The sequence below is a fragment of the Pan paniscus genome, chromosome 19 (assembly GCF_029289425.2).
Source record: "Pan paniscus chromosome 19, NHGRI_mPanPan1-v2.0_pri, whole genome shotgun sequence".
Lineage (NCBI taxonomy): Eukaryota > Metazoa > Chordata > Mammalia > Primates > Hominidae > Pan > Pan paniscus.
In genome coordinates, this window is record NC_073268.2 from 26,199,278 (window position 1) to 26,222,083 (window position 22,806).

The 22,806-nt window shown below is 57.3% G+C and overlaps 3 protein-coding genes and 1 pseudogene across 5 annotated transcripts; 2 read left to right on the top strand and 2 right to left on the bottom strand.

The window, feature by feature from the left end:
- Positions 1-69: 69 nt before the first annotated feature.
- Positions 70-2,375, bottom strand: LOC130540930 (uncharacterized). Its single transcript, XM_057300247.2, has one exon. The coding sequence runs from the start codon at positions 1,762-1,764 to the stop codon at positions 1,174-1,176; it is 591 nt and encodes a 196-aa protein (XP_057156230.1). The 5' UTR covers positions 1,765-2,375; the 3' UTR covers positions 70-1,173.
- PCGF2 (polycomb group ring finger 2) lies at positions 1,666-17,427 on the top strand. 3 transcript variants are annotated; one of them, XM_063599110.1, is made up of 11 exons: positions 1,666-1,950; positions 3,007-3,119; positions 10,890-11,041; positions 11,650-11,746; positions 12,079-12,134; positions 12,214-12,264; positions 12,471-12,579; positions 12,737-12,791; positions 12,884-12,979; positions 15,161-15,241; positions 15,731-17,427. In XM_063599110.1, exons 3-11 carry the CDS (start codon positions 10,930-10,932, stop codon positions 16,106-16,108), a joined length of 1,035 nt encoding a protein of 344 aa, XP_063455180.1. In that variant the 5' UTR covers positions 1,666-1,950; positions 3,007-3,119; positions 10,890-10,929; the 3' UTR covers positions 16,109-17,427. The 3 variants fall into 3 exon arrangements, with proteins under 3 accessions (XP_063455180.1, XP_057156229.1, XP_008960386.1); XM_057300246.2 differs by lacking the exon at positions 1,666-1,950 and adding an exon at positions 3,343-3,435 and having other exon boundaries at positions 2,549-3,119; XM_008962138.4 differs by lacking the exon at positions 1,666-1,950 and adding an exon at positions 2,549-2,851.
- A 207-nt stretch (positions 17,428-17,634) lies between these two features.
- On the bottom strand, positions 17,635-21,398 carry CISD3 (CDGSH iron sulfur domain 3). The gene is made up of 4 exons (XM_034941986.3): positions 20,923-21,398; positions 20,534-20,569; positions 19,887-20,006; positions 17,635-18,049 (listed from the first exon to the last, which is right to left on the bottom strand). The coding sequence occupies exons 1-4, from the start codon at positions 20,968-20,970 to the stop codon at positions 17,870-17,872; spliced, it is 384 nt and encodes a 127-aa protein (XP_034797877.2). The 5' UTR covers positions 20,971-21,398; the 3' UTR covers positions 17,635-17,869.
- LOC112437607 (5S ribosomal RNA) lies at positions 19,406-19,524 on the top strand (annotated as a pseudogene).
- Positions 21,399-22,806: the final 1,408 nt, after the last annotated feature.

Sequence of the window (22,806 nt, forward strand, 5' to 3'; positions counted from 1 at the left end):
CAGGGAAAGAAGGGACGTGACAGAGAACTAGGCAGGGTGAGTGGGGGAAGACCTCAAGACAATGGAGAGTGGGAAAATAGACGCATTTAATATAAGAAGCATCAGAAAAAAAGGAAAACAACACATTTTTCCCCCTAGAACTACACAGGGAGGTGGGGGAGGAAGATGGGGAAATAGAAGGAGAAACTGACTAAGGACCTTGTTTGGGGGAGATAAAAGGTATAAAGGGCACAGAGGTAAAGACGTTCCGGAAAGCTCTAGAGGAGCCGCCCTCTCCTGTCTCGTCACCATTTTTAAAGGGATCTGATCCTCGCAATAGCTCTTGGTATATGCTGGAGGTAATTGCCTAGATTTCCCGCGTTCCTGTCCTCTGCGAGTCTCTGGCTTGTGACAGCCACTGTGACTCTTCTGATGCACTTGTCAGCTAGAGGACCGCGTGAGATGCAAACACAAAATCAAGGGGCGCCTAATGTCTGACGAGGCGCATTCCTAGGCGCAGTGGGAGCCTCGACCTTTGTGGAGGAGAATGTGCAAAGCACTCTTAAGCAGTTCTCATAGACACTTGGTCTCTGCAGATTCGGCTCAAAGGAGGCCTCTTCTGGAAGCCCACCCCAGTACTCACCCACCCTTAGCGGGAGCTCACACCAGAAGCGATGGGCGCTAAAGGGACAGGCTGTGTGTCCTTCAGGGTTTGCACCCACCGGCCTGTGAGCGCCCTGCGCAAAAGCCAGGCTCCTGTGCCTTGAGTTCCCAGTTCCTAGCGCAGTATTTGACACTGGCACATGACAGGTGCTTTCTATGTCGGCTAGTAGTAGAACAAAAGACTAGGAAACTCTTTCGATGTGGGAAGAGTTGGGTCAGAAGGTTCTCCTGAGAAACCAGAAAGGCCAGGAATGTGGAGACTAGTCATCCAGGACGCAAAAGATGAAAATGGAGTTTTAGTGGGTAATAGGGTCTTAGCACACTCCTCTCTAGCGGTTCTCTCCTGTCTGGCGCTTAACAACCGAGGAATAAGTGGATGGACCCCGGTGGCCCCTCGGGCAGCCCTCCAGGATTCATGGGCCGCAGAGGAACGTCAACCCCCCTTCCCACTGGCTGATAATGCCCCGAGGGGCAGCCCCCCAGGTGCCCATGTGGTTGGTGGGTGGGATCCAGATCTCCGCAGAGCCCCTGTTACAGGTTTCTCTTGTTCGGGGTCTTGTAGCCAGAGAGGGGCGGCTGACTGGGAGTCCTTCCCGCGCTCCCCTCCCTGCAGAGCGAGTGGATGCGCGTCTTCCCCGGCAGAGTGCAGGATGCCGGCGACACATTTGCCTGGGAACAGTGGGAGCGTCCCCTTTCCTCCGGGGCCGGTGAACTACTCGCCTCTCCGCCTGCAGGCTCCGGAGCAGGTGACCGGATCTTCCCTTGGCCCTTCTCCCGCCGGTTCTCGGACCACTCCCTCTGGAAGGAAGTCTCTCCGCCCTTCCTCTTCCTCCCCGCCCCCGTCCCGCTGGTGTGGCTGCAGGCTAGAGCTGGGGTCACTCGGCGGCCAGTGTGCGCAGGTCTCCTGGTCGCCGGCCAGAGGGCGAAAGCATTCACCCGAGGCCCCCAGCTTCGCGGCTGCCTTGGCTGCGAGCAACGAGGGAAGAGGAGGCAGGCGCTCCAAAACTGGGCGAAGATTCCTTTCCTAATTTCTAACTCGAGCCTCCCACCGTCAGTACGCTTAATGGCGCTGCTGGCCGGATGGATAATCGAGCTCTCTGGAGGGACAGACGCGGCCGCCATCCCTAATAAATCGTGAATAACGAATGAGGGAATCGACCATCCTCATGAGGCCCACGGGCGTTCAGTAACGCAGTATCGATTCGCTTCCCCGGCGTCAGCCTCACCGCTACTCCCGGCGTTTCCAAGCCTCCCTCCTCGTTCTCTCCCTCCTGCCGGAGCCACTGCGGACCGGAGCCCCAGCGCCAGGTGGAGCCGGGGCGCCAGTGGGAGTCGGGCCCAGCCGTCTTGGCGCTCGCCCGACTCTCCCGCCCGCGCGCCCAGGGAGGCGCACAGGCAGCGCGCAGCGCAGGGCGCGAGCGAAAAATGCGGGAATCAGCGCCAGGCAGGAGAAAAGGCGCGGGCCCACCTTACAGCCCGGCGCCTCGTTTCCTAGTCCAGTGTGGCCTCTCGCCTTCGGCCGGATTATTGTGTCCCAGGCCCGGAGCCTGAGTTCCCATCCTCAGCGGGCCTCCGTTCTTCTCTGCCCGAGCACGCCGGGGGCGCAGCCTCCGCCAGAGCGACCCGATCCCCCCGCGGCGAGGCCCCCCACCCGGCCTCACCCCGCACCTCCACTCCCCTCTCGCAATTGCTCCCTGCCAGGCGCCCAGGCTGGATCCTGGTGCGCCGCTTTTCGGGGCCAGCGCCCCTGCCGCCGAGGGGGCAAGGGGAGTGGGGAGGACACGCTCGCCCTCCCAGATGCAGTTATTAATTTTAAGGGAGTGTCACTTGGAGTGAATGAAAATCGCTCGGACGCCTGGCTGAAGGCGTCGCGTCCCCCGCCGGAGCCCCGCGCCCTTTGGTCTAGGCCGGGGCGTGGAGGACCACGAGCCACCTTTCAGCCCAGTCCCCATTTCACCATTTTCCAGGCGCCCCAGTTAGGGATGGGCATCACAGTGTCAGTGGGGGGAACCCATATTTTGAAGGGAGGGGGGCTAACTGCGGAAGGTAACATAAGAGAATCCATCCTCCGGGGTCGGGGCGGCCGCATGGGAAGGGAGGGGTCTCGTCCTGGCTAGGGACCCGGCAGCCGGTGGCGGGGAGCGGCCGCGCCAGCCTCCCCCTCCTCTTCCCGTCTCTGCCAGCATCCTGAAGGAATGAGGTCACGTGGGTGAGTGGTGGGCGGGACCTACTCTTGTCTGGAGGAAAAAAGCCATTTTGTCTCCCCCCGACACTCCGGTCCCTCCCCTCCCCCCCTCGGTCCCCTCCCCTCCCCTCTCTCCCTCCCACCCCAAGCCGCTTTCACAAACTCCTTTCTTACCGTAGGTTTCTCCCCTCCCGCCGCCCGGGCGAGCGACACGGCTGCGGCCCCCCTCCCCTCCCTTCCCTCCCTCCCTCCCATCCCCCCCTCCCCGAGACCCACCGGACCCCGAACCCAGGTAAGCGGAGCGGACTCCCCCTGCCTTTCCCTCTCCTGGCCTGTAACCTCTGGGGATTGGGATGGGGGCCGGCCGTTCTTTGCAAGCCCCGATGGGAGGGGGAGGCTCTGAGCCGATCCTGCCTTCGCACCCCCCGCGCCCCGTCAGTCCCTAGCCCAGCTTGCCCCGTCCGCCTTTCTTTCTCCCTTTTTTCTGTCCCTTTTTCCCTTTCCTCTCTTCCAAGATGGCCGAAACGGGCTCCCCCTCTTAACGATTTGGCGTCTCCCTCGACCACCACCTCTTTGTGCAGCAGCCCCCGGGCAGACCCTGTTCCGAGGTAGCGAGGGGGAAGGTCCGGGGCAACCGGGAGGGCTTGCGGGATGCGCGCTGGGTTGGGTCGCCGCTCCCCACGAGCCAAAGCCGCCTCTTGCTCTGCCCGATCTACCCCCTTTTCCATCTGGGCAGGGGTCGCTCTCCCGTGGGCACAGGGGCGCCGTGGACGCGCGGGGACTTGGGGCCGGCAGAAGGGGATGTGCTTTGGGGCGGCCGCGAGGCCGGGGGAGGGCGCCCTTCCCCGCCGGGGTCCGGGTCCTCTCGGGCACCTCCCCCCGCCGGTCCCCGCTCCCCGTCCCGGCGCCGGCGCCCCGCCCCCTCCCTGAACCACCTCAGCAGAGCCTCCCTCCGGAACACCCCTCCCGGGGCCCCGCAGAAAGTTTGGCTCTAGGGAAGGTGGGAGCGGCCACCCGGTAACTGGGGTCCCTGATCCTTGGACATGGGCTCCCGGGGAAGCCCGGGCGCTGGGGGTAGAATGGGGATGGAGGGAAATTTATCGCAATATTTCCCATCGCCAGCGGAAGCAGGGGGGTCTGCTAAACTGGCCCCCTTTCCCCTGGGACGCCCAGCCACCCCACCCTCCGCACGCCCTCCTGCTGCTAGCTCTGAGGGCGTGGGACCCCCGGGCAAGCAGACACCCCCTGCCTGTCTCCACGGTGGGCCCGGGCTGCCCCTCGCCCTCCCCCACTGCCCCTGTCTGCCCATAATCGCTCCGGTTGGCTTGAGGTGGGAGGAGGCGGCATGGAGGCGGGTGAATTTGCCAGTGAATATTGTGGAAGTGTTACCCAGCGCTTCCCGAGATCTTTGTCCCTCAGTGTCCCCCATGCTGCCTCAGTCTCCCCAGAGGTCTGTCTCGAGGGGAGGGCTGTCTCCTGGTTGTCCCCTCCCGGCTCTGTTCTGATGCCTCCTCCTCTGGGACCTCTGGCAGTTTCTGTTCCTGAAACTCTTTAATTTCTCTCCTCCCTCCCCCCTTCACTCTGGTCCAAGGTGTTATTACTGGGAGCATAAAGCCAGCTCTGTTGCAGCTTTTTGGTGGGAAGGTTTTCCCACCGGCTCCCCTGGTTGGGGGTTGGGGGATTGAGGCTTTAGAACTGACTTTGGAATGAAGCAGGAAACCAACCCCAGGATCCAGACCATGTGTAGCTAGGTAGGGTTCAAGTTGAAGTCTTGGGGGTTGGGCAGGAAGGGGGACTCTGCTGCCCCTGGCCTTGCCTGAGAGATCTTGGTTGATGGAGCTGTTGTCATGGGAATGGAGAGAGCCCGAACAGGAATAGGGTACAGCTTTGTGCAGGTCACATGCCCACTGCAGCCCTCCAGCCTCTGGTCCCCAGAGCGGACTTTGGAAGCTGAACTGCTTTTGTTGCTGGAAGACTTATGTTATAATTTACCCTGGGTGGACCAGGGTCGTACAAAAGGTTAGTGTGTGTTTGCAGGGTCTGTTTCCAGGCAGGGATGTCAGGCTGTGTGCTTCTAGGTGGGGGGTGGATGTGGATGGCTTCTGCATGTAGCGAGGGTGGGCCTGGCTCTGGTCTGGCTGTGATTGTGTGTGTGTGTGGCGCAGGGTGGGGGAGGGTTGTGGCGTGTCTATCTGGCCTTGTGTGTAGTGAGTGTGAGAGGTGGAGGGGGGTGTGTCTTGCTGTATGTGTGTGTATCTGGCAATGTGTATATTTTGGGGTTTTGCCTTTGTTTGATCTTAGGGAGTTGAGAGGTGGGAGAGGGAGGAAGGGAGGGTTGAGTAAGCCCAGCTTCAGGAGGCCCTTTTCAATGCATGGTGGGGACAGGGGAGCAGATCTTTGTGCCATTGTCAAGGATTGGGGAAAGTTGGGAGGTTCACAGTGTCCCTAGGCAGACCTTCACGGCCCCAAACACAAATACAAGGGGCTTGCGCAGTTGGACCCACGAAGCTGGGAGAGGAACAGAGTCATAAAACCCCTGGTCTGAGTCTTGATGCTGTACTCTGGCTGGCTGTGCTTCCCTGCAGCCTCTGTTTCCCTATGTGTAGGAAGTGGGGTAAGGCGATTAACATGTGCCTCCTCTTCCTGCCTCAAGGCAGGAGTCCATGCTGATGGTCATGTTTGGGCCAGACTGACTCCCTCCCAGACGGCGGCCCACTGAGTGGTTTTCCCGCCACTCCAGGGAGCTGCTCTTTTCCCCTCCCACCTGCTGGGATGAAGCCGGGCATTACTGCTTTAGATGAGTGAGGAGCCTGGCCAGGTGCCAGGATGTTAAAAGCACTGGGGTGGGAGTCAGGCACTTTCTTGTCGCAGGACTGCCACTGCTTTGCTTTGTGACCTTAGACAAGTCACATCTGAGTGTGCTCATCTGTAAAATGAAAGGATTGAACAGGTGCTTCTTTTTCTTTTTCTCTTTTTTTGAGATGGAGTTTCACTCTGTGGCCCAGCTTGGAGTGCAGTGGCACGATCTCCACTCACTGCAACCTCTGCCTCCCAGGTTCAAGCAATTCTCTGGCTCAGCCTCCTGAGTAGCTGGGATTACAGGCGCCTGCCACCATGCTGCGCTAATTTTTGTATTTTTGTTTGCTTGTTTGAGACAGAGTCTCGCTCTGTTGCCCAGGCTGGAGTGCAGTGGCGCGATCTCGGCTCACTGCAACCTCTGCCTCCTGGGTTCAAGCGATTCTCCTGCCTCAGCCTCCCGAGTAGCTGGGACTAGAGGCGCGTGCCACCACACCCAACTAATGTTTTGTATTTTTAGTAGAGACGGGGTTTCACCATGTTAGCCAGGATGGTCTCGATCTCCTGACCTCATGATCCGCCCGTCTTGGCCTCCCGAAGTGCTGGGATTACGGACGTGAGCCACCATGTATTTTTAGTAGAGATGGGGTTTCACTATCTTTGCCAGCCTGGTTTTGAACTCCTGACCTCATGATCCATCCGCCTTGGCCTCCCAAAGTGTTGGGATTACAGGTGTGAGCCACCACGCCCAGCTGAACAAGGTGCTTTCTAAAAGCCCTTTCACCTCTGCAGTTCTAGACATCTGGATGTGACCTTGAGTGACTTTTGCCAAGACCTGGAGACATTCTAGTGAGGGAGTGGGGCTGATTTCATTTGGAGGCAGGGACAGCAGAGAGAGCTATGGCATCAGAGAAGCACAGGGGCCTTGGGGCTGGGAGACCCACTGTTTCCACAGGGGACCATGAAGAAGTGAGAGAGGCCTAAATTGCAGGGTGGCTTCCAGAAAGACACTGGTTAAAATGGAGAGATGGGTCTGGGTGTGGTGGCTCGTGCCTGTAATCCCAGCAGTTTGGGAGGCCGAGGCGGGCAGATCACTTGAGGCCAGGAGTTGGAAACCAGCCTGGCCAACATGGTGAAACCCTGTCTCTACTAAAAATACAAAAATTAGCCAGGTGTGGTGGCACACGCCTGTATTCCCAGCTACTTGGGAGGTTGAGGCAGGAGAATCGCTTCAATCCAGGAGGCGGAGGTTGCAGTGAGCCGATATCTTGCCACTGCACTCCAGCCTAGGAGACAGAGCGAGACTCCGTCTCAAAAAGAAAAAAAAGAGAGAGAGAGAGAAAGAGATGGTGGTGTTTTCTTAGCAGGGGTCTTTAAGGATTGGGAAAGACAAGTGCCAGGCTTGAATGGCAAAGAGGGGTCGGGGTTGGATGCTGGGTGCTGAGCAAGCTCCCTTCCTGCCACAGTAGCAATAGCCAGACCCAGGGCCTCAGGGCCCAGAACGTGGGCCGCCTAAGGGTCACACACACCCTTGCAAAGACAATGGCAGAAGACACTGAAGGGCTTGGCTTCTGCTTGGGGAAAAGTGGTGTTAGAGGTGGAAGCAGTGCTCAAGTCCAGGGAGGGGTGGACACACAGTTGGGACTGACCTGTTAAAGCACCTGAGCTCTGCAGAGGCCACTTCCAATGGTGCTTGGCCTCCCCTTTCTGTTTCTTGGGATCTGTGTCTCCCACTCTTTCTCCCTCGAGTTCTTCCCATCTCCCAGCCTCTTCCTCAAAGTAATGACAGCTGGATTTCCAGTCACCCATCACCCCTTTTCCCTCACCTTCCCACAGCACACCAGCCAGTGCAGCGGGGGAGGAACTGGGTGTCAGGAATTCGCGGCCTGGGGCCTCCTGGGGTGGGGAGATGGGGAGAGGGTGCTCTAGGGAGTCAGAGCTCCTGTTTACATTGCTCTTGGCACCTGCTGGCAGGGCCCTGCAGGTAACCATGGCAATCAGGTGAGGAGCCAATCAGTGCTTCTCCCCACCCCCAGCCCCAGAGGTAACAGTCAGAACCTGTGGGGATGGAATGAGGGGAGCAGGGAGTGTGGCAAGGGGCTTATTTTCTTAAACTGGAGAAGGAGCAGCGTTTCATTCAGTCAGCACCACCTTGGGCCTCGTGTCTAGAAAGGGTCCAGAGGAACAGGCTGGGGCTGAATTCTCAGAAATGCTCGGGGAAGTGATTGGGTGAGGGGTACAGCCATTCGCAGTGTGGGGCTCTTGGCTGTGGGGTTCTTAAGAGCAAGTGTCAGCCGGGTGTGGTGGCTCACACCTGTAATCCCAACACTTTGGGAGGTGGAGGCGGGCAGATCACTTGAGGCCAGGAGTTCAAGGCTGGCTGACATGGTGAAACCCCATCTCTGTTTAAAAAAAAAAAAAAAAAAAAATTAGCCAGTGTGGTGGCATGCACCTGTGATTCCAGCTACTCAGAAGGCTGAGGCACAAGAATCACTTGAACCCGGGAGGCGGAGGCTGCAGTGAGCCGAGATCGCACCACTCTACTTCAGCCTGGGCAACAGAGCAAGACTATCTCAAAAAAAAAAAAAAAAAAAAAAAAGAGCAAGTGTCTGCTTTGAAAACACAGCGAGTGTGTGAATGAGGTGGCTCGGGCGTGATGTGAAGTGTGCGGAGCCTATGTGTGTATGTGTGTGTACGCGTGCACGTGTATATGAGGGTGAACGGGAGATAGATGAGGGCATGCGATTTACCCCAGCAACAGAGACCCCAGGCATTATCAGAGCTCAGCATCAGCATGTTTGTTGGTGGCTCTGCACACACACATAGATGCATCTGGACACACATATGACTGACAGGCAGTCACAGGAAGTACCTTTGGAGGCCCAGACGGCACGTACACAGGATGGATATTACACACGCTCAGAGAGACAGCCACTTGGATTGTTCTCTCCTCTGGATGGTTGTAATAATATTTGGGCATCTTGCCAGGGACAGGGTTACTATGGAAACGACCAAACAGTGGAGTATCCAGCAGCTTTCTGCGTAATTGCAAAGGGGGGACCCATGCAGGGAGGGCTGGCCGAGGCCACCCTGCGTGGGGTGGGAACCCCTCTCCCTTCTCAGATCTCCGGGGCCGCCACCTCTCCGCCATGTCTCTGGGCTTGCTGTAGGACTGGCTTGTGCCCCTCTGTCTGCCCTGTAACCTGGTGTCTCTCCCACATGTGGCCTTTGTGTCTCTGCATCTCTTTCAGTCTCTGGCCAGGTTCCCTGAGCCTCTGTTGGCTGTCTGGGTCCTGGCCAGACTCATCCTGGGGTCTCTATAGAAACTGCTGATCCTGGCTGTGAATTTCTTGTCCTAGAAAACTCAGTGTGGTGGCTTTAGAAATCTTTCTGGAAAGGAGAGAAGGGTGTGAGTATGTTGTAAAGGAGGTGTTGGGGCTTGGCCACCCTCCCAAGCCCCACCCCTGGGCTTTTACTCTGGGAAAGAGGAGGGAGGGGCTGTCCCTTCCAGGTGCAGGTTTGGTTTGATTTCTTTACCAAGAAGGAAGCACGGTGGCCAATCCAGAGCCGGACTTTTCACCTCTCTGGACCCTGCCTGGGCCTGGCTGGTGTCGAGCAGGCGGTCTGGGGACAGAGCACTTTCTGCCCAGCTTTGGCAGGCATCTGTGAGAGCCTGTGGTTTGTCACTGGACAGCCTGTGAACAGGTGGCAGAGGCGTCACCAGGGCAGGAGACAGTGGGAGACTGTGTCACCAGGCAGGAGACAGTGACCATGTGGGGGGAATTCCTGCATTGTGTATGAAAGGGGGGTTCCTGGACCCTGTGTGCTTGTGGACAGGGAGCACTCATGCAGGGGGCTGTCCATCAGGGGCACTGGGAGGGATTCCTGTGGCAGGGGTATAGCCTTTTTGCCTAAACTCTTTGAGTCCAGGGCTAGGGCTGGAGCTGCACGTTCCCAACTTCAGGCATGTAAGGACCCTCTCTGTTCCCTGCCTGAGTCTCAGGCCTGGAAGCCAAATGATTAGCATATGGTGGATTTTCTGGGAGCAGCCTATATTTGGCAGACTTTAGAGGAGGGAGGTGCTCCAAAGCTTAGGCTGGATGCAGAGCCAGAAGCACAACTGATGGCTGCGGCCTTCTAACTTAGGGTAGCCTGTGTCCATGGTGTTTCCAGGGAAGCCTTCCTGGAGGAGGAGTGAATGGATGGAGTAGATAGGAGGCTGGGACGTAGTGGAAGGATCAAGTCTGAGGCCCTGCACCTGGGTGGAGGGGTTGAGGGAGTAAGGATAACTTATTTTTCCCTTCTTCTATTCCTTGAAGTTTCAGGCCAGTGGCTGCTTTATCTAAGTTTCCTCCTAGTTCCTAGGATGCTTTAAATGTGGACCATGTGAGTGAATACGGATTGGGGTTGGAGAGTTTTGTTTTTGTTTTTCTTTTTTAGACAGAGTCTCGCTCTGTCGCCCAGGCTTGAGTGCAGTGGCATAATCACGGCTCACTGTAGCCTCGACCACCCAGACTCAAGGGATCGCGTGAGGCAGGAGGATCCTCCTGCCACAGCCTCCCAAAATGCTGGGATTACAGACATGAGCCACTGTGCCCGACCTGGGATTGGAAAGAGTTTTAAAAACCCTCTTCTCTTCCATTTTCCTGCCTCCTCACATTCTCTGGGGAGTTGGGCAGTACATCCTGTGGCCTAACTTCAGTCTTTCCTCCTGCTTCTCAGAGGAAGCCTAACCTTGTTGCTCAAGGCTGTGTGACTCTCCAGAGCCTGGGCACCCAATGAACTCTCAGAGGTGGCCAGAAAGAACCAGCCACATGTACACCCCCCGCCCACCCTGAAGGCAGAGAAGGGTCTTGGGCTCAGGGAGAGATGTGCTGGGGGGGGGAGGTGTGGAGTGAAGCGTAAGAGGGGCTGCCGAGGCTCTGGGTTTCTTTTTTTTTTTTCTTTTTTGAGACAGAGTCTCGCTCTGTCGCCCAGGCTGGAGTGCAGTGGCATGATCTCGGCTCACTGCAAGCTCCGCCTCCCGGGTTCACGACATTCTCCTGCCTCAGCCTCCCAAGCAGCTGGGACTACAGGTGCCCACCACCATGCCTGGCTGATTTTCCGTATTTTTAGTAGAGATGGGGTTTCACCATGTTTGTCAGGATGGTCTCAATCTCTTGACCTCATGATCCGCCCATCTTGGCCTCCCAAAGTGCTGGGATTACAGGCGTGAACCACCGCGCCCGGCCAACTCTGGGTTTCTGATTCCACTTCCGTTTCCCAGGGCAACGCTCCCCAGTCCCCCCACCCCCGACCCCGGAATCATGCATCGGACTACACGGATCAAAATCACAGAGCTGAACCCCCACCTCATGTGTGCCCTCTGCGGGGGGTACTTCATCGACGCCACCACTATCGTGGAGTGCCTGCATTCCTGTGAGTTGGGGGGAGGGGAGCTGCTCAGGGTGGGCAGCCTCTGTGCCCAGATTGGGGCGGGCACGGCCTGAGGAAGGTAGCACGCAAACCCCTGCCCTAAAGAGCCAACGCGCCCACGTGTCTGCTGGGAATCCTTAGGTCACAGAGGGCCTACCTCGCAGGGGCGACTGGGCGCGGGGCATCAGCCCAGAAGTTCATTTCAAGGACTCACATCTGAAATCTCAGTTCTTTCTTGAAATGGCTGAAATTTTATGCCCTGAAGACGCAGACACCCCTTGTTTGCACTGTGGGCTTGGCAGCAGGGGGGTGGGACTCAGAGGCATCTTGAACACGCTGGCTTTTGTCCCCCACTCCATCGGGGAGCTTGGGACTCAGGGCTAACCTTCTGCATTGTACGTGACACTGGCCTGTCTCACACAAGATCCAGCTTCCCTCAACAGTGCACAAGGACAGGTACCACACGTGCAGAACACACATCGCCACATTGGGCCTCGGAGCAGGGACAGGGTGGAGAAGGAGGGATATCTGAGTCTGAGCAGAGGGCGGGGAGGCTGGTCCTGGAGTTGGAAGTTGGCTCTGACTCTCCTCTCTCTCTCCACACCCCCAAGTCTGCAAAACCTGCATCGTGCGCTACCTGGAGACCAACAAATACTGCCCCATGTGTGACGTGCAGGTCCATAAAACCCGGCCGCTGCTGAGCATCAGGTGGGCTTGGCACCGCACCTCCTGTCCCCGTGATCCTCTGGGTCAGCCTCCCGCATCCCTCCCACGCTCCGTGCTTCCTTCAGCCAAGGCGGCAGGTGTGGGAGAAGCATGGGGTGTGGACCTGGGCTACTCCCCGACCTTGGGGTTACATTTGGCTCATCACAGGGTGAGGCATACTAGAGGGGCAAAGACCAGACCCACAGGGATCCTAATGCCTGGGCACCGGTCTCAGGAAGGGGGTGGGAAGAGGGGTCCCCTGGCTGGGAGAGCAGGGCGAGGTCAGAGCGCTCTGGAGAGCGCATTGCTGATAAGCCCTGTCCATTTTTCCCCAGGTCTGACAAAACACTTCAAGACATTGTCTACAAATTGGTCCCTGGGCTTTTTAAAGGTATCTGCACTCCATTCCTCCTCCACTGACCCCATTTCCCAACCCATGGCCCTGTCCTCATCCTGCTGCCTTCTTCCAGATGAGATGAAACGGCGGCGGGATTTCTATGCAGCGTACCCCCTGACGGAGGGTGAGTGTGCTCGCGTCTGTTTGTGTGTGCACAGTCTTGCCTGGGACCATGTAGGTGTGTAGCGCTACCACTCACCCTCTGACCTCCTCCGCGCACACCTCCCCAGAAGGTGGCCGGGCTCACCTGGCTGAGTTCATGATCTCTGGGTCCTTGGTGGGCTCCCTTCCTACATCCTCCGCCAACCCGAGAGCTCTCTCCTTCTGCAGTCCCCAACGGCTCCAATGAGGACCGCGGCGAGGTCTTGGAGCAGGAGAAGGGGACTCTGAGTGATGATGAGATTGTCAGCCTCTCCATCGAATTCTACGAAGGTGCCAGGCAAGTCTGGCCCAGGCTGGCCCCTTCTGGGTTCCTAGTCTGGGTCACCCCTTCTCCCACCCAGGACCCTCTCTGGATGTGTCCATTGAGGGATCATCCTCCTGGGTCTCCTGGTTCTTCCTGGGTCTTCCTAGCTTCATTCTTTCTCCGTCCCCAGGGACCGGGACGAGAAGAAGGGCCCCCTGGAGAATGGGGATGGGGACAAAGAGAAAGTGAGTGCTGGGGCCTGCCCAGGACTGGAATGTGGGCTGGGAGGGAGTGGCCTGGGGTGGATCCCCTACCATGGGTGCCTGTGCCCCAGCAGACAGGGGTGCGCTTCCTGCGATGCCCAGCAGCCATGACTGTCATGCATCTTGCCAAGTTTCTCCGCAACAAGATGGATGTGCCCAGCAAGTACAAGGTGGGTCCCTGGGCCTTTCAAAAAATGAGTGTCTGAGTATGGGTGTGTCAGACAGTCTGTGCAGCCCAGCCATTGGTCAGAGCTGGCTAGGTGTCACCCAGGGCTTGCGTGGTTAACTGAGCCCATGCGTTAACAGAAGGGTGGTTGAAACCAAGATTGGGGCAGTCTAGGGGTGTTGAAGTCAGTGTGCAGTGGTGCATGGGACCAAGATGGTGTGTATGTGTGCATGTTGCACACTCAGAACTGTGGCAGAGGTGAGGGCAAAAAACGCAGGGCCTCCTCGGGCTGGTTGGCTGTGGGAAGGCTAGTCTGAAATTCCAACGGAGCTCCAGGACATAGCTTTTCAAGCTTGAATGTATATGTGTCCCCTGGAGATCTTGTTAAAATGCAGATTCTGATTTAGTAGATTCCATATTTCCTTTTTTTTTTTTTTTTTTTTTTTTTGAGATGGAGTCTTGCTCTGTCACCAGGCTGGAGTGCAGTGGAGCAATCTTGGCTCACTGCAACCTCCGCCTACCGGATTCAAGCGATTCTCCTGCCTCAGCCTCCCGAGTAGCTGGGATTACAGACGCCTGCCACCACACCTGGCTAATTTTTGTAGTTTTAGTAGAGACAGGGTTTCACCATGTTGGCCAGGCTGGTCTTAAACTCCTGACCTCGTGATCCACCCCACCTTGGCCTCCCAAAGTGCTGGGATTACAGGCATGAGCCACGGCACCCGGCCAGATTCCATATTTCTAACAAGCTCCCAGGTACTGAAGGTCCATGGATCACACTCTAGGACAGTGGATCCTAAACTGTTGCCTGTTAAATCTCATGAGTTAACTCACATCTTACCAGTTAAGTCAGAATTTCTGGGGGTAAGATGCAGGCATTGATTTTTTGTTTTTGCTTTTTTTTTCCCCCCTTTGTCACGCAGGCTGGAGTGCAGTGGCATCATCTTGGCTCACTGCAACCTCCGCCTCCTGGTTTAAAGTGATTCTTGTGCCTCAGCCTCCCAAGTAGCTGGGACTACAGGTACATGCCACCACACGTGGCTAATTTTTGTACTTTTAGTATAGACAGGGTTTCACCATGTTGGCCAGGCTGGTCTCCAACTCCCGGCCTCAAGTGACCCACCCGCTTTAGCCTCCCAAAGCTCTGGGATTACAGGTGTGAGCCACCGCACCTAGCCAGGCATTGGTGGGTTTTTGGTTTTTTGTTTGTTTGTTTTTTGAGACAGAGTCTTGCTCTTGTTGCCCAGGCTGGAGTGCAATGGCAGGATCTTGGCTCACCGCAACCTCTGCTGACCCCCCCGGGCTCAAGCGATTCTCCCACCTTAGCCTCCCGAGTAGCTGGGATATAGGCATGTGGCACCACACCCGGCTAATTCTGTTTTTTTAGTAGAGACGGGGTTTCTCCATGTTGGTTTGGCTGGTCTTGAACTCTCGGCCTCCCAAAGCTCTGGGATTATAGGCTTGATCCACCGCACTTGGCCTAGGCATTGGTGTTTGTTTTTTGTTTTGTTTTGTTTTTTTTGAGACGGAGTCTCGCTCTGTCGCCCAGGCTGGAGTTCAGGGGCACTATCTCTGCTCACTGCAAGCTCCGCCTCCCGGGTTCACGCCATTCTCCTGCCTCAGCCTCCCGAGTAGCTGGGACTACAGACGCCCGCCACCACACCCAGCTAATTTTTTGTATTTTTAGTAGAGACGGGGTTTCACCATGTTAGCCAGGATGGTCTCGATCTCCTGACCTTGTGATCTGCCCGCCTTGGCCTCCCAAAGTGCTGGGATTACAGGCGTGAGCCACCGCACCCGGCCACATTGGTGTTTTTTAAAGCTCCCTGGGTGATTCCATTTTGCAGCTGGGGGTGAGAGCCAGAGTTCCAGGAGATCCCCCTGAGCCTTTTCAGCTCCTCTGGGAGACCTGCCAGAGATAGGAGACCCAGACAGCTGTGTGCATGGTGGGACCAGGGGCTGCTAACAATAGGGGAATCTTCTCTGGAACCCTTCCTGCCTGGTGGTCAGGAGTTATGTTGGAACAACTCTGACAGGGAAGTCAAATCCACAGTGAAACCCCAGAGAAATAAGGGACCATCTGTAAATCCACCCTTCCCATTGCCCCGCCTCCCAGTCCCCCACATTCCCAGCCTGGAGCCCCGAGCTGGCCAGGGTCATGGTGTCCTCCGCTTCCCTCCCCCAGGTGGAGGTTCTGTACGAGGACGAGCCACTGAAGGAATACTACACCCTCATGGACATCGCCTACATCTACCCCTGGCGGCGGGTGAGCCAGCGAGTGGGGCGGGCAGGGAGCAGACTCCCGCAGGGTCTGGCATAGGTCTGTGGCCACATGGGCCACCCTTCTGTAATCAGAGACAGTCTGTCCCTTGTCCCATGAGCTGCATGTCCAGGGTGGCTTGCTACAGCAGGTCAGCCTCTGGGCCATCTCTTGCGGATGACTTTCCGCTCAGGAGACAAGGCTCCTTGGGCAGATGGTGTCCCCCGATTTGGGGGCAGAAATAGGTGCTGGCAGCTAACGTGTGTTTGCCTCCCTCTCTCCCGTCTCCTCTCTGACGGAGTCTCTGCTCTTAGACCTTTTCCCTCTCTGGGTCTTCATGCACCCTGTATCCTTGTCTCTCTCCTCTCCAAGGCCCCATCCCATCCCTTTTTTCGAGTTTGGACACTGTGGGGTGGAGCTGGTGGCCCTTTAGTTGGACTCTGTCTCCTGATATCTTCCCCTTCCCTGTGTCTCTCCTCCCCACTCTCCCCGCAGAACGGGCCTCTCCCCCTCAAGTACCGTGTCCAGCCAGCCTGCAAGCGGCTCACCCTAGCCACGGTGCCCACCCCCTCCGAGGGCACCAACACCAGCGGGGCGTCCGAGTGTGAGTCAGTCAGCGACAAGGCTCCCAGCCCTGCCACCCTGCCAGCCACCTCTTCCTCCCTGCCCAGCCCAGCCACCCCATCCCATGGCTCTCCCAGTTCCCATGGGCCTCCAGCCACCCACCCTACCTCCCCCACTCCCCCTTCGACAGCCAGTGGGGCCACCACAGCTGCCAACGGGGGTAGCTCGAACTGCCTGCAGACACCATCCTCCACCAGCAGGGGGCGCAAGATGACTGTCAACGGCGCTCCCGTGCCCCCCTTAACTTGAGGCCAGGGACCCTCTCCCTTCTTCCAGCCAAGCCTCTCCACTCCTTCCACTTTTTCTGGGCCCTTTTTTCCACCTCTTCTACTTTCCCCAGCTCTTCCCACCTTGGGGGTGGGGGGCGGGTTTTATAAATAAATCTATATATATATGTACATAGGAAAAACCAAATATACATACTTATTTTCTATGGACCAACCAGATTAATTTAAATGCCACAGGAAACAAACTTTATGTGTGTGTGTATGTGTGGAAAATGGTGTTCATTTTTGGGGGGGGTCTTGTGTAATTTGCTGTTTTTGGGGGTGCCTGGAGATGAACTGGATGGGCCACTGGAGTCTCAATAAAGCTCTGCACCGTCCTCGCTGTTTCCCAAGGCAGGTGGTGTGTTGGGGGCCCCTTCAGACCCAAAGCTTTAGGCATGATTCCAACTGGCTGCATATAGGAGTCAGAATTGTTTCTTTCTCTCCCCGTTTCTCTCCCCATCTTGGCTGCTGTCCTGCCTCTGACCAGTGGCCGCCCCCCGCATTGTTGAATGTCCAGAAATTGCTAAGAACAGTGCCTTTTACAAATGCAGTTTTTCCCTGGTTCTGAGGAGCAAGTGCAGGGTGGAGGTGGCACCTGCATCACCTCCTCCTCTTGCAGTGGAAACTTTGTGCAAAGAATAGATAGTTCTGCCTTTTTTTTTTTTTTTTCCTGTGTGTGTGGCCTTTGCATCATTTATCTTGTGGAAAAGAAGATTCAGGCCCTGAGAGGTCTCAGCCCTTGGAGGAGGGCTAAGGCTTTAGCATTGTGAAGCGCTGCACCCCCACCGACCTTACCCTCACCGGGGAACCCTCACTAGCAGGACTGGTGGTGGAGTCTCACCTGGGGCCTAGAGTGGAAGTGGGGGTGGGTTAACCTCACACAAGCACAGATCCCAGACTTTGCCAGAGGCAAACAGCCTTCCAATTGCCCCTCCACCCCCAGCTGAGGCCCGGTCACCTGGTCAGGACAGAGCAACTGCATCTAAAAGCACAAGAAGACAGAAACCTGTAAGCTCTGACCCCACCCCCACCCCTTGAGAGGTCAGCAGACCACCTCCTTAGGGACAGACCCTGGCAGGTCGCTGCCCACCGAGATTTCCTCAAGTGTGCATAGATCTGAGAGGAGTCAGGAGTCGAGACTCGAGATTCCATCATAGCCTAGGTGTGTGGGGTTGGGAGCCCCCTGATGGGCTTGTCTGTGTTTGCACCTTGTCCTGTGTCTGAGGTCCTGTGACTGTACCCTCCTTTGCCCTGGGACATCTGTATCTCTTGGCTTTGTAATAAATGCTGCATACTTTCTGGAGCATGTAGTTCTTTGGGGTGGAGGGAAGAAGGGAAGGGTGCCTCTCATCTCTGGGTTTAGCCTGGCTTGGGGACCCCATACAGAATGAATCTGAACTGCCCTCTCCTGTGGCTGGTCAGGTGCCCCCAGCCCACAGAGAGGTTAAAATCTGGAGCAGGAGGCAGCACGTGGGCCTCATAGCAGTGACTGCAGGACTACCAGTCTGGTTGGGCAGGCTTGTTTTTGCCGTCTTCCCCATCAGCAAACATTGAACCAGGGCCCACTCCCGCCTGCCCCAGACTGGAGACTTTTAGGTTATAAGGAATAATTCTTCCTTCATGAGCCAGCAGTGGGTACCAGAATCTCTTGGGCTCAGCACCTGTTTCCTTTCCCACAGAAGGGGGTGCCTGTCAGAGGCCTGGAGCCAAGGCCACCTGTGGCTGGACAGCAGCAGCCCCCTCAGAGTGGGGAGCCCACTTCTGCCTTCTGCACGCGCTCACTCCTGTGGGTGCCATCGCAGTACGGGGGCCTCTGAGTGGCCTTGCAGGTACAGAGTGCCACCATGCGGGTCTCTTGGGCCTTGAACTTGAGTGGAGATAGGCCAGTGCGTTGGAAGAAGTGGGAGCCGTCACAGAAGGGCTGGTGGGGGAAAGACAGGAGTCAAAGACCTGACCCCACCTGCTGGGGCAAGGCAGGGCAGGCTGCAGGAGCTCAGGGGGAGTGGAGCACAGTGGTTACGGTACAGGCTCCAGAGCAAGACTGCCAAGGCTCACTGAGTGACCTCTCTTATCTGTAATGTGGGGGTGATAAGAGTAGAGTTGTATGAGGAAATAAAATAATGATCGTGATGCACTTTGCCTATAGTAAGTGTCTGGTAAGTATTTACAGAATCTTTATAGCATTAGTCTCTGGGACACCCAGAGGGCCAGGACACTAATAGAGAGAGAGAGAGAGAGAGAGTGTGTGTGTGTGTGTGTCTCTGAGTCTCCACTGGATCATGAAATTCATTTACTTCCCATGTTCCTGGGTTAAAACTTCTTTGGGCTGGAGAGTACACTGTGGTAGCAATTTTGTTTGGCTCCAGGGAATAACTGGGCACGTGACAGGGAGTGAAGGTTACAAGGAGGAGGGGATGCCCCATAGCAAACTGGCTGGCTGGCACAGAAGTGTACTCCCCATCCCAGAAGCCGCTCAAGCAGAGACTGGGTAATGGAAACAGGCCCAGAGAGGTGACATGCCTTGCTAGCTGAAGGCAGAGCTGGTGCCAAGGCCTTTTTTTTTGACAGGGTCTCACTCTGTTGCCCAGGCTGGAGTGCAGTGATGCAAACACGGCTCACTGTAGCCTCAACCTCCTGGGGTCAAGTGGTCCTCCTTCCTCAGCCTCCAGTATGGCTGGGAACACAGGCCTGCCTCCATGCTAGTCTTTGGTGGGGGTAGAGGCATTTGTAGAAGCGGGGTCTCAACTTTGTTGCCCAGACTGTTCTTGAACTCCTGGACTCAAAAGAGCCTCCTGCCTTGGCCTCGCAAAGTGCTGGGATTACAGGTGAGCCACCTCGCCTGGCTGAACCAAGGCCTCTTGACATTGGAGTTAGGGTGGGATGGAAAGGAGATGAGAGAAGCGTGCAAATAGAAACCAGCAACTTGTCTTAGAGGGCTTGAGGTGCATGGACCTAAGTGGGACTCAAGGACCCTGGGCTGCTGACACCATGCCACATAGCTTGAAGGAATACCAGTCAGAGCTCTGCTCAGGAAGGAAAGGGGCCAGGGAGGCAAACAATATGGGCAGGTTCCTGCTGGGATGAAAGGCTCCTGGGCAGAAGGGGAAGCAAGTGGGGCAGGCAGTGAAGCTGAGAAGACAGCAAACTGTGGCAAGCGGCCAGGAAGTCCCATAAACTGAGAAGGAAGAGTTTTCTGGAAGAAGAGTAGAGAGGGGCACAGGGGAAGGCTGGGAGGCTTTGGAGGCAGGAGAGCCTGAGCAGAATCTCTTCCCAATGTGTCTATGGCCATACCACCCTGAATGCGCCCAATCTCATCTGATCTCGGAAGCTAAGCAGGGTCAGGCCTGGTTAGTACTTGGATGGAAGACCGCCAGGAAATACCAGGTGCTGTAGGCTTTCGGGGTTCAAGGCCTGGGAATCTGTGGCCCAGGTGCTTCCTGGAAGGAGACAGGGAAGGGCCAGGTGAGCTTCGCCATGCAGTGCACCTCTGAGAAACAAACAGCTCCAGAAGAGCCCACTGGAAGCCTGGCCACACCAGGCTGGCTGCGTGACTGAGTTTCTGTCTCTCTGGCTTCATTGCAAGGAGTAGATGCAGTGAGCTTAAGGTCGCTGGTGGCACTGGCCTTTTGTTCCCAAGCCCCCTTGGTGTCCCTCAGGTATGTGTGGGAAGAATAAGATCATCCTGGGTGGGAACTCACTGGAGACACCAGGCTGTTCCTAGCCAGAGGTATCAGTAGGAAGGCAGACAGGGGTCTCACCTGCTTCTTGCTGCGGCCACACACACACCACCTGTAGGTTTTCCCTGCCACCAGCTCCACCTTGATGGGGGTCTTCAGGGCCACCACGGACCTGGCTGGGGTTCTAGGGAACCACCGGGCCTGTGGCCAGGGAAGATGAGGGGCTCAGGGTTAGCTCAAGCCCTGGAAGCACCGTCCGGCCTGCGACCCTTCCTAGTTTCCCACTGGCCTGTGTGTGTGGCAGGTTTCCTCTACAAGAGGCTGATCTGATGCCACCCAACAAGACCGTTCCCCAGGACACCATAGGACCGTGAGCTTTGGACAGGGAGGAGATTTCAAAGCCATGCAGGCCCTCAGGTTTCAGGGTCCAGCTGCCTTCCCTCAAACGCTGGCTCCCACCTGCGTGCTAGGGAAGGCGGGCTGGGATCCTTCCAGCCTACGGCAGGGCCACCCACACTGGGGCTTGGTTCATTAGGTGCTGCTGTCCTCAGTACAGAAGACTGGCGCCCTGCCCAGTGCCCTCTGGTCCGCCCCACCTCCCTGAGAGCCACGGGCTAACTCCAGGGAATACGGCTGTACTCTTCCTAGCTCCATTTCCTGTTTCTGCCTTTGAGATCTCCGTGCCTGGGGGTCTTGTGCGAGGAGGAGGGGAGGATGGGGGGACTTACCAGCCAGGAGGAGATGTCCCGCCGCGGGTTCAGGTCCTGCAAGGTACGCAAGCATGGCAGGCATCACAAGACGGTGGTTTGGAAACGGAAAAATAAAATCAGTGGAAAGGGAAGGACACGGGAGGCCATCTAGGAAGGAGGAGGTGACAGGGCTGAAGGGGCGAGGGAGGAATGAGAGGGTAAGAAAAAGGTCGCAAGAGAAGGTGCTGGCTGCGGAGGTCCTGGCAGGGACTGGCGCTCGGGAAAAGCCTGTGAGCTGAGGCAAGCCAGACACCGGCGGGACGGGCCGGGAGCTCCGGGATGCTCGGCCGGGCCGGGGCTGGAGTCGGGGCTGGCAGGAGCCCGGCTGGGGTTCGGGACGGGGGCTGGTGCAGGGCGGGGGTGCTCACCCGGGCGCCACGCGCCGCCTGCCGCAGGATCGCCCCCACGCCGCGCATGGTCGCCTCCCGCGCCGCGCCGCGCCCGCCCGCTGGCTCCGCCCCCGCCGGGTCACCTCCCCGCCCCCTCGGTCCCCGGCCCGCCAGGCCCCGGAAGACGCCGCGGCGTTCTGCGAGGGCGGAGGCCAGGGGCGGGCGGGGTACGGAAGCCCGACCACGGCGCCGGCCCAGCGGCCTCCTCAGCGCGCCGGGCGTGAGCGGTCGGTCCCGGCGCCCCCTGCCGGGCGGGCCTGGCAGTGGAACGCCCCGCGCGCAGCCTCGGCGCCTGGGGCACCCCCGAGGGCGCAGGACCCTCCCAGGAGTCGCTGTTGCTGGCCGAGCCTAGGCCGCGCTTCTGGGAGCAAGCGCGCGGGCGTCGCGTCACCTCGGGACGGGTCAGGGTCCCGACGGCCGGGGCCCACGGACTGATGCACCCTGCGTGGTGGGCCCGGGTGTGCTGAGCGTCTGTGCGCTCTCTGCCGCTGAGGGCCGACAGAAGGGCCGCAGCCCACGCCCTCCTACCCTCCCGCAGTTGGCACCCACCTCCTGTCCCCTTCCATAAAGCGAGACTACGCAGGGGCTCTTCGGATTTTTTTTTTTTTTTTTTTTGCAAAACATTCTTTTATTAAAAGAACAAGTGCTGTTTACGAACTGCCCTTCGTACAAATAACATCCGTTATACAAAGATACAAGATCCGGGTTATGCACAATTCCAGGCTTGGAGGTGGCAGGGGGGCATCGCCTTTGGGCTGAGGATATCAAGGTTTTAGAAAGAATGAAAAAGGAGCCCCTGGGTTTGCAATCTGTGGCTTCCCCTCCCTGCTCCCTAGGAAGGGTCTGCTACATGGAAACAGGTTGGGATAGAAAGGGGGCGGGACGGGAGCAGGGGTGAGGTCTCCAGTCCCACCACCCAAGTCCCAAGTTGAGCTGGAGAAAGTGAACAAAGGGGAATGAAGGCACCCCTCAGTTCCCAACTTTTCAGTAGGTCAAGACAAAGTGGTCGGGAGCTAGACACACTCTCAATCCTGATGGACATGGCGGGAGAGAGCCAAGGCTACTTGCCCACCTTCCTTGGAATTCCCAGTTGAAGTTACCTCAATCCCTCTAGGCACCTCTCCCCAGGAAAATAAGTTGAGATAAAGGAGAACTGGGTGCAAGCTGCCTACCCCTAACTGGCCCATTGCACACCAAGGAAGATCCTAGAAGCTGGCAGGGGGAGCCTGTGCCTTTGAAAACCTGTCTTCATTTCCAATTTGGGAGAGAGAAGCGTGGAGGTTACCCTTTCTCAGAGCTGGCCCCTGGCTTGGGCTCCTCTCATTTCTCTAGACCCTTCCTAAGAGTCTGGGGTGAGCACCTCCCTAGAACTCAGTATGGGGGAAACAGGCAGGGGTCCCCTCATCAGCCTCAAGGTCAGGACACCTTGAGGCAGCAGCAGACCCAGGAGCCTGAGGGGGAAAATACCCCACAAATAGGAAAAACAAACCAAGACAATCCTTAAAGTGTCATTGTCCATGGAGAGGATCCACCAGCTCTGAGCTAAGACAGTCAGTGCCACATAGACACCCTCCCACCCCGGGCACAGCCCTGCACTCACACCGTGTGTCACACACACACAGGGACAGCCAGCCAGCCAGCCACGTGGAGACCATGCCGTGGGGCAGGGGAACCAAGGGCCAGGAGGCCACAGTCCTGAGGGCTTGTCCTGGCCCTGTCACTGAGCCCCTTCTAGGCTTGGAGCTGTCATCTGTGATGGGAGGAGCTGGCTGAAATGACCCCTAAAGACAGGTCCCTTTGGCGCTGGCATGCACCAGTTGTGACCCCACAGCAGGCACTGCCTCTATATGCACCCCCACTCAC

Bases quoted from the DNA above. Each gene is read 5' to 3' on its own strand.
- LOC130540930 (XM_057300247.2), bottom strand. From the start codon at position 1,764: ATGGCGGCCGCGTCTGTCCCTCCAGAGAGCTCGATTATCCATCCGGCC.
- PCGF2 (XM_063599110.1), top strand. From the start codon at position 10,930: ATGCATCGGACTACACGGATCAAAATCACAGAGCTGAACCCCCACCTC. The intron at 11,042-11,649 runs GTGAGTTGGGGG...CACACCCCCAAG, and splicing joins CGTGGAGTGCCTGCATTCCT to TCTGCAAAACCTGCATCGTG. The intron at 12,580-12,736 runs GCAAGTCTGGCC...CTCCGTCCCCAG, and splicing joins GAATTCTACGAAGGTGCCAG to GGACCGGGACGAGAAGAAGG.
- CISD3 (XM_034941986.3), bottom strand. From the start codon at position 20,970: ATGCGCGGCGTGGGGGCGATCCTGCGGCAGGCGGCGCGTGGCGCCCGG. The intron at 20,570-20,922 runs GTGAGCACCCCC...CGTACCTTGCAG, and splicing joins AGGCGGCGCGTGGCGCCCGG to GACCTGAACCCGCGGCGGGA. The intron at 20,007-20,533 runs GTAAGTCCCCCC...CCCTGGCCACAG, and splicing joins GGGACATCTCCTCCTGGCTG to GCCCGGTGGTTCCCTAGAAC.